This window comes from Leptidea sinapis, chromosome 45 (assembly GCF_905404315.1).
Source record: "Leptidea sinapis chromosome 45, ilLepSina1.1, whole genome shotgun sequence".
In the NCBI taxonomy this organism is placed as follows: domain Eukaryota; kingdom Metazoa; phylum Arthropoda; class Insecta; order Lepidoptera; family Pieridae; genus Leptidea; species Leptidea sinapis.
Genome location: NC_066309.1, coordinates 1,673,461 through 1,684,172, shown reverse-complemented (window position 1 = coordinate 1,684,172; position 10,712 = coordinate 1,673,461). Strand labels below are relative to the sequence as shown.

At 35.4% G+C, this 10,712-nt stretch overlaps 1 protein-coding gene across 1 annotated transcript; it reads right to left on the bottom strand.

Annotated features, from left to right (window-relative positions):
• Positions 1–2,846: 2,846 nt before the first annotated feature.
• Positions 2,847–9,639, bottom strand: LOC126977528 (dihydrolipoyllysine-residue acetyltransferase component of pyruvate dehydrogenase complex, mitochondrial-like). The gene is made up of 5 exons (XM_050826385.1): positions 9,493–9,639; positions 7,927–8,021; positions 6,859–7,058; positions 4,519–4,621; positions 2,847–3,723 (listed from the first exon to the last, which is right to left on the bottom strand). Exons 1-5 carry the CDS (start codon positions 9,637–9,639, stop codon positions 3,594–3,596), a joined length of 675 nt encoding a protein of 224 aa, XP_050682342.1. The 3' UTR covers positions 2,847–3,593.
• Positions 9,640–10,712: the final 1,073 nt, after the last annotated feature.

Genomic DNA, 10,712 nt, shown 5'->3' with positions numbered 1-10,712 from the left:
ACATAAAACTTGCAGACTCACAAAGAATTATAATCTAGAGCGCATTGTAGAAGAATTAAGACAGGCTGACTGGACAGAAGTCTATAATAGCATTGATATAAACAAAGCAGTATCTGTTTTTGATACTATTCTAACAAACATTATAAGCAAACATTTAGAAGAGAAACGAATCGTCGAAGTCGATCCAGAATTACTTTCAAGCCTTGGATGACGCCTGGTCTAATTAGGTGTGCTAGGCACAAAGATCGCTTACATTTACACTTACGTAATAATCCCAACAATAACACGGTCACACTCATTTACACACGTTACCGAAATTTTTACTATGATTTTTGCGAAAACTAAAACACAAACATGAGTCATTTGAATTGGAAAAAAACAAACACGACCCTAAAAAGCTCTGGAAGAGTATAAGAACAATTTCCCACACCAAAAAAATAAATCAAGTACCACTAGAACTCACCAATATTAAAGATACTGTAACGGAATCTCTGGATTATTCCAATGAATATTTTGCAGGCATAGGTAAAACTCTTGCAAACAAGATACTCACAGCATTCAATGAAACAGAAGTTTCACTCGCTAGTAAGATAATACTCGAAAATACTCCAGCGCAATCATTTTTCTTAGGACCCACTGATGAACGAGAAATTGAATCCTTGATAAGTAACTCTAATCTTGACAGTGCTCCTGGACTGGATGGAATATCAAACCGCCTTTTGAATATTAGCAAAAAATATATTACTCCCCCCCTGACGAGCATATGTAATCTAAGTTTATCTCAAGGCATTTTTCCTACTGCCTGGAAAATGGCTGCAATTGTTCCTATTCATAAGTCGGGTAACAAATTGAATCCTACGAACTATAGACCGATTTCTTTATTAGGATCATTCTCAAAAATTTTGGAAAAACTAGTACACAAGCGATTGACAAGTTTTCTTGGCGCACATAAAATAATATCTGACAGACGATTCGGGTTTCGCACTAAAAAATCAACGGAAAACGCTGTAGACTTAGTAACAAAAATTATTTCTTCCAAACTAGATAAGCAGCAAGCATGTATCGGTGTATTTTTAGACCTCGCGAAGGCTTTTGATACAGTCTGTATTCCTATACTTTTACGAAAACTTGAGCTCCTTGGTATTCGAGGTAATTGCCTGAACTGGTTCAAAAGCTATTTAATGTGCCGAACTCAGTGTGTTATAGTGGATCATAAGAAAAGCAATCCAAGTACAATAGATTTTGGCGTCCCGCAAGGAAGTATATTAGGCCCCACGTTATTCCTTTTGTATATAAATGACATCAAAACTAAAGTATCCAGCTCTGACGTCATCTGTTATGCCGATGATACAGCTCTTTTATTTTACGGGAAAAACTGGGACACTGCACTACACACAGCGGAACAAGGAATGAGGAATATTGCAACTTGGCTACAAAATAATCTTCTCACCTTAAATCTCACTAAAACACAGTACATCTGTTTCCATAAAACGAAAACTTCATCCCCTTCCCACATTTTTGATATTAAAGTCCACACATGTCCTGTTGCTCTATCTGGCCCTTGCTCTTGCAATAGTATAAGTAGAACTACTCATATAAAATACTTAGGAGTCGTCATGGACGCAAACTTAAACTTTAAGCAACATCTTAATACAACAGCGAAAAGAGTCCGCAAGCTGATCTATATTTTTAAGAACTTACGCGCTTCGGCATCTTTAAATCTGCTAAAAACCATTTTTTTTGCAATCGGTCAATCTGTATTATCTTATTGTATCACCGTATGGGGAGGGGCGGCTACTTCACACATGATACTCTTAGAAAGAGCACAGAAAGCTGTCCTTAAAGTGATTTTTAAAAAACCTATTAGATACCCAACACATAAACTATATAAAGACATAGAACTTCTTTCTGTCCGAGGTATTATCTTGCGTGTTATGACAAGCATGCATAAGGAGTTCTTGAATTTGCCTAATTATAAAAACCTACTAGATAGCCGTTCGTACAAGATTCCAACACCAATAATAAATACAACATTTGCAAATAGATTTAGCCCATTCATACATACATATATATACAACAAGGTAAATTTAAAATGTTCTATTAAAAATTGCTCGGTCCATCAGGTCAAATTTAAAATACAGAGATAGTTACACACACTCACTTATGTAGACATGGAAGCTATTCTTAAAGTGATAGCTTAGCATTCATATAATGTTAATACTTTGTAACATGATTAATCAGATACTCACACTCACTCACACCCACCCTCACACACACACACACATACACACACACCCAGAGACACACATGTGTACACACACACATATACAGAGTGCACTTTTTGACCTTTCGGTTCATATTGTTAACCTTAGGATGTAAATTGGTTGCCTACAGGACAGGGTACGCCTAGTGTAGGGACCAAATATAATGTAATATTATGTGATAAAGTGTCTGTATATAATAAATAAAATAAATAAATAAATGATAAGGAACTGTTGAGAAGCATGAAACTGAAAGCAAGTACTGTGTCAGTCGATAATAACATAGTTGCACCACATTTTGAGGCGGCGCTAAAAAATCAACACTTCCAAATAATGGAAAGGGAAAATCCATATTGAAAGTAAGCAACTATCACCCAACTACAGAATTGTGTAAACTTGCCAAGATTTTAACGAAGCGTTAGTTTTATATTCTGCGTGAAAATGTGTTAAAATATAGCCTTATTAGTTACGACTCCGAGAAAAATAAAACACAACGAAGAAATGATAGAATCTGTAAATAATGGCAATAATAATATTTTGATAAATTAGCAAACAGGCAAAGCATCAAGAAATAAAAAGTTCAACACGGTTTAAATAAAATATATTTGACTAACGTTCATAAAATTACTAATAAACATCAAAACACATCAGCATCGATGGTCCATAACGAAAATGATTCATACATTTGAACGTATTATATTTACAAGCATATATCCGGACAGATCTATAGTCTAAAAAACTAAAAAAATACATAAATAATTAAATACCGATTTGTACCAAACAAAATTACGCTTATTAATACAAATAAAATTTCACAGGGTGTAAAATAACTATAAATAAAATCAAAGGCATACCCACATAATAACCAATAGAAGCCCATCAAAGTGTATCCTTAAAAAAAAGATTTTAATGATAATACAAAATAAATCTCCAAAATGTTTCCTTACGACAAAAAAATAAATAAATAATGGTATGCAGGTTGAGTTGTTACTGACTTATTTTTTTTATAAAGACTCCAACGAGGTAAGTAAATACTACGCTAAGACTTTCCAATATAATAGCAAATAGTTGAAGCACCAATTTTTAGTTTCATTGATATATTATGTTTCATAAAATATTATAGAAAAAAAAAAATAGATTTTATTTAAATTTGGAATACAACATCTAATGAAAGACCCTGCAGTGATATAATTTTAAAATTCAAGTTGCTTCAACTAATTGTCTATTGTTTATTCTATCCCAACATAGTCTATGACACGAAACACAACATATGATAACGTTGTCTATAGTATAGATGGTAGACTATATCGGAATAGCCTATGTATAATTCGTCTATAGGATCATGTTGGCGGGATCTTCTAGATTTTCCTGCAGAGCTTTCATCCATTGCGCGCCGACCGCGCCGTCTATTACTCTATGGTCCGCTGAGGCTGTCAATGTCACAAACTTGGCTACACGGAATCTGAAAAAATATCGCAATATTATAAAATAACAATACGTATGATTTTTTTACGAAAGAAGAGCCAGTTTGGTCAAAATACTGCCCATGAAGCGTGGAATTAAATTAATAATTAAATTTGGGCTGACATAGACTTGCTCTTCACAGCGTCGCTTTGTTACGGTGTGCAAAACGATTTATTTTTTCAGTATTATACATGTAAAGGTCTTGTATTGGATGCTGATTATTATTTTTATAATGATGAAATATCAATGAAATAATCTGGGTTAAGTAAAAACAGTATTAATATTTCTGACAGTACTATTTTAGTGACACAGAACAACAGAAACTATTAACAAGAAAAGTTCAAACGTTACAATGAAAACTTCATCAACAAAGCATTGATAGCATGAAAATATCACTACATGTACCTTACGGTAATGAAACTGCAAACCGTACTAACGCTACAGGACGAGCGTGAGGGGGTGAAAGGGAAACGGGAGGAGACTTCACACATTCCAGCTAGGTCACTTATGTACAGCGCGATATTCGCCTCAGTTTAAACGAAGAGTTATTTCCGTATTCCAGAAACGACTCACTGAGTAATCCTTGTTCAAGTATATTTTATCACTCATTTAAAGATATGTAGACAGTGACAAAACACACTTGATCATGGATATTATATTATTTTTTAAGATAAGGGCCAAGTGTCTAAGGAATAAAACTTAAAAGCCTTAATTGAAATCTATCTCTATCATTTTATTTATATAGTTTAACAGAGCATTACATTTTTATATATTGTACTAAAGTAAGACTTACCCCTGAGGTGAATCTTTATCTGGGATCACAATTTCTTGGAGTCCTCCGCAGGCCAATATGAGCGACTGTGGCGGATTTATTATTGCGTTGAACATTGTTATACCTAAAAAAAGAATATTTCATTTTCTATTAGTTATTTAGGGCAGAGCTTGAGGAGGATTGGTGGTCTTTGTACAAACATTACATTAACAAGAATATATTGAGAGTCAGCAGTTAAAATATTTAAGTCTTTTAATTTTTATAATAATACTAGCTGACCTAGCAAACGTTGTATTGCCGATATTAAAATCGCGATACAAAACTAACTGGTGATCGTAGATGGGTGAAAATTTGAAGTTGTATGTATTATTTAATGATGACTCATAATCAAACAAATTAAAAAAAAATGTCAAAAAAATAAAAATTTCGTCACCACGACCACCCTTAACATTTAGGGGGATGAAAAATAGATGTTGTCCGATTCTCAGACCTACATACAATTAGTTGCATCTACCGGGATTCAAACCCGAGACCCCTAGTCATCTATCACAACAACCCGGAAGGTTTTTGTGAGATTCATGTGAACTGATTTTGGAAAGCGGAGAGCAGAATGATTGACGCCATTGACGCCACGAAACAAAAAAAAAAGGTTTCCAAATCGGTCCACACGCGACGGAAATCTAAGATTTTTGAAGAGAAAACTTCTTTAGCGTTGTTGTGATTTGAAAGTCGATGAAACGAAAAATGCGACGATAAAAAGAAAGAGAAACATAACTTCATAAGATTAAACGTGGGAGAAAATGAGATAGGAAGCATTATACAGTGTTTTTGTACAAGGCGATCATAGTTCAAGAAGAGATTATCTTATGTAAAAACCGAGTATACCTTAATATATTCTGACGTCATCCGCACGACGTATTACTACATAGAAACCAGGAGAACATAAATATGGTAGCGGTGATAGGAATGCCTTTCATAGCGGTTGAAATAATCCTAGTAACATGTACCAGGATTTCATATGCAGTTTAGAGGTTCATGCACAATGCAGGTTTCACTTCTGACATGTACACATGTTTTCTACGCAAGCATTTTTTTTAAATGAAGAGGATGACATATGAGCATACGAGTCAGCTGATGGTACGTGATCACCATGGCCTATTATACCCTCTTGTAATATTAGAAGAATAACGAGAGGGTTGCCAGTTCATATGAAATCTAAAACCAAACACGCATTGTTCTATGGTGGGTGAAGATCAATCTGTGGGCACCGTTACAAAGTACACCGTTTAAAGATTATTAATAAAGATAATAAAGAAAGCTATTTTACAATTTCATATTTTTTTAAAGTCCTTCAAACATAATTGAAAGGACTATTGCTATGCACTCAAGTTCACTCGCAATTAGAGACCCCGCAAACTGCAGACTTTCGATCGGCCGATAGTTTGGTTGAGTTCGGCTGTTAAGTGCGCACACTGGCCCGACTAAACAGTTGGGTCTGTGATGAGTGCACACACTAGAAAACTATCGGCCGACAGTTTTAGGGACGATTCGCTATTAGTTTTTGATCGGCTATTGATGAGTCTGGCCGACTAAACAATCGGTGGTGAAGAGCGCTGTACTGATTTAACAGTCGGCCGATTGTTTGCTGACGGTTCAGTTTGAAGGCAATCGTGTAGCCCATCAAACTTTTTTGTCAGCCAATACCGAATCGTTATGTGCGCACTCTAATACATCTTCATACTGATTAAGAAACCAACCAAACTATCGGCCGATCAAAAGTCTGCAGTTTGCGGGGTCTCTTAAGGTATATTTCAAATTGCTCACAGTTGAGGAGATAAACCGGTAAACTAAGGAAATCTAGTTTAAATGCAGAGAGATACGATGGAGCATAAGATAACAATTATGCTTACATTTTAAGCGCACATTATATAACACACAATGTAACAAATTTTAAAAAACTTTTATAAAACAACAATTTATCGAATTTCTATGGCAGCCATTTTGGTTTTCGCCATCTTGGATTTTATTATTGTTATTATTATAGCGTAAATACACATGGCAGACGGAAATCGAATTCTTAGGCTGAGATCGTACTTAGACTTTACCCACGTAAAAGTTTGTATAATTGTTGATTAAGTTTAATAGTCATTTGACAGCTGAAATTATGCTGAGCTTAAGCCAAAGTCAACTTCGCGTTTTGTCACACTCGGCAAAGTTTTACGCAAGGAAAGTTTCAGCAGAAGTTGGAGTTGTACACTCCAAAGATCACCCTTACCCCCTCACCCTTAGTAATTGGGTTCTGGGGGTAATCCCCCGGGTGAAGAAAAGAAAAAGGGTTTGGTTATTTGACATAGCTCTCACCGAACATTCCCAGGTTGGAAACAGTGACAGTCCCGCCCTGGTAGTCTTGAGGCTGAAGTTTGTTATCCTTGGCCTTTTGCGCCAGCTCCTTCATGTTCTTGCTCAGATCTATGACACCCCGCGAGTCCGCGTTGAACAGTATCGGTGTGATGAGGCCGCTGGGGGTCGCTACTGCGACGCTCACGTCCACATTTGAATACCTAAAATAATTTGTTATTTATAAAGTGATATCCCTCACGGGATTAATTAAATTAAATTTGTAATCAAAATTATCGCATTTCGATACGGAAAAGCTCTAACGACACGACCATTACTTTCGAGTAGCAACCGGCGGGAAGTCGACGGAAATCTGGTCTACTTAAAAGGCATAAAGGCATATATTTTCTCAAAATTGATTACTAATAAATACTAGATACTACTACCGCTTCGGAAACAAATGGCGCTCTGAGAGAGAAGAAGCGGCGCAAGAAACTCCCCCAGCATTCTTTTTTTGCGCTCTTTTCAATAAAAATTTACAATATTTGTACAGTCATTTCTATAGCTATAAAATAATCATAATCTAGTCCCAGGCTGTTCGATCATTTAGATATTCAGCATTGGAGTAATAGGATTTACGACACACACATTTTTTTATAAAACATTTAAATATAACTTATTTATACTTACTAGCTTCTATCCGCAAATACGTTCGAATTAAAATTCGTATCGTGCTCCTTTGGAAACTCTAAACAATTCGAGATTATATATCCTTTTCTTTTCTGTACCCCTGACGTGTGTGCAAAAAATCAAGAATCCCTCTTTAGTAATTAAGATGAAAAATCGTAACAAACAAACTAGCATTCCCTATTATAGTATTATAATTTTAATGGAAAAGGAGGACAAACGAGCGTTCGGGTACCTGGTGTTAAGTGATCACCGCCGCCCACATTCTCATTCAACACCAGAGGAATCTCAGGAACGTTGCAGGTCTCTAAGGAACGCGCTTTTTTTGAAGGTACCCATATCGTATCGTCCTGGAAACACCGCACAAGAAAGCTCATTCTAAAGCGTTGTAAAAATGTTACTTACTGCCTGATAAATGAGTCCATCCAGTGCGCGTTGACAGCGGGGACACGCTTGCAAGCAGCTGCCACCGCCTTTACAATAAAGTCATTCACAGACACCTGTAACACAAAACAATATATATGAGTTTTATTTAACTTTTTAATGTTCTTTATCATAAGTACTTGTCTGTATTCATGCGCGTTGTATCTACTTATTTATCAAAAGGCTAAAAATACACAGTTTGGAACTTTTGTCTGTTTGTTGGTATGTTTTTGAGTTGTTGCACGCTATTCTCAGAAACAGCTAAGCTGATATGTATTTGAATACTGATGAATATGCTCCCGATACTATTTTGTGTTTTATTCCATTCTAAGATCATAAGAATGATAATAGATATAATACGCCGATCGATGAATACATATTTGAAAATCTAATATTTGTACATAAAAATATAGAGCGTTTTAAAAAAAAACAGTGACATTCATAACTGCAACACTAGAAATAAACATAATCTTGCTCTGATACACACAAGGCTAACGAAAATAGACAAATCATTCAGGGGACAATATCCCTGAAGAAATTTGAAAACTACAATTAAAAGTTTAAAATATTTGCTAAACAGAAACGTTTAAAAAAAGCTTATTATACAAATAAAGATTATATAACAGTTAAAAGTGCATGGGATTAAAGAAATGTAAATAATTTTAAGCTCTGCATACTATTTTAATTTATAAGCAGTAGGACTGTATTATTCTATTATTTGTATATTTTCTTGACTTCAAAAAGTGATGCGGTTATCCTATTTTGAGAAATAAACTATTTGAATTTTGAATTTATTTGAATTTGATGATACGTGCTTGTTAAAATTAACTATATTTCATGAACTGATGAGGACTCAACCCAAATGTATATTACATAATTACTAGTCAGAATGCAAATGCCAACAAAAGTAACCGATCTTCTCTTAACATGTAGACTTACAATAAACTAGCATATAGACAAAAAAAGCTTGCAAGAGAGAACATCTCTTACGGAGATACAAGATAGAAAAGAAAAGCTAACAAACAGGAACCGATTTTGAGCGAAAGTATTTTGAATATTAACTAGTTAATAAACACAGCAAAATCAAAATTAGTCACAAATTATCGTTGTAAGTCATAGCTGTCGGGTCGTTTATACACTTGTTTATTCTAAGTCTCTGACTTTACGATATGTTTTACATAATTACATACGACTCCTTTTTCTGCCGTGAAGCAGTAATGTGTAAGTATTATTGTGTCTCGGTCGCGCCGTAGCTAGTGATATTACTGGGCAAATGAGACTTAACATCGTATATCTCTAGGTGACAAGGTGATAATGCCGCTTAGAACTTTTGGGTCTTTCAAGAATTCCGAGCGGCACTGCATTGCAATGGGTAAGGCGTATCAATTACCATCAGCTGAACGTCCTCTTCGTCTCGTCCCTTATTGTCCTAAAAAAAATGTATCTTTACTATACGGCATAACTCGGAATAATTTTCAAATTCAACCCAAGCTAATCTCGGAAGGCCCTCTGAAATGACACACACAAGACACAAGATATTGAGCCCACCTTGACATCTGACTTCTGAGCTGCAAGCTTGTCATTGACCGCCTTCCTCATCGCCAGCGTCTTCTCCACGTTGACCGTCATGGACAGCTGGTAGTGGGGGATGGTCTGCTTGGCGGCCGTCAGCCGGCGGGCGATGGTCTCCCGCATGCCTTAAATATTCACTTCATCTGTTATATCTCTCATAAATACTTAACCGAACAAGTAAATTTAAGTAAATTACATATTATATATTATACTACATCTGGACTATCTTGGCAAACGTTCAGTATGGATATTTTTCCAAATCTTATGATTGATAACCATGACAATGGCTAATTCGGAAATTCTTAGAGAACTCGATACGCCCGATGACTTTTGCCATATTGCACATAGTCCTGACTGTTGTAGAACTCTTGTTAACACTAAATTTGATATTAAAATTCTGACCTTTAATATCAGAAGTATCCAACGTAATTTCGATAGCTTTTTGGTGACCCTGTCTAGATTTAGTATGCTCTTTGACGTTATAGTATTGACCGAATGCTGGATACATGAGGACTCTACCATACCCCAAATAGAGGGATACAATTTTTTTAGAACTAATAAATACATAAATAGAGCAGGAGGCGTAGTTGCTTATGTAAATGAACGTTGGTCACCGCAAGTTGATGAGCCCGTTTATGAAGATGCAAATTGCTTAAAAATTACTTTAAAAAATCAACTTGTCGTACTAGCCCTATATCGATCGCCGTCATTTATAAATACATCGCCTTTTCTAGATTCTCTAGCTACAGTAATCCAAGATATTAAAGATGCTCGTTGTGTAATTGTTGCTGGGGATATTAATATTAATATTTGCTCTAATGATGATAGTCAAATGGCTACTTGCGCGAAATATCTGTGTTTGTTAGCAGAGCTAAACCTTCAGCCTATCGTAAATAAACCTACACGAATTAATTCGTGCCTAGATCACATTCACGTAACTTCTAAGTACCACTCGGAGTTAGTTATTTACAAATCAGATATTACAGATCATGATATTGTAATTGCCGGAATAGTAACTAAAGATACCAAACAACATAAAACTTGCAGACTCACAAAGAATTATAATCTAGAGCGCATTGTAGAAGAATTAAGACAGGCTGACTGGACAGAAGTCTATAATAGCATTGATATAAACAAAGCAGTATCTGTTTTTGATACTATTCTAACAAACATTATAAGCAAACATTTAGAAGAGA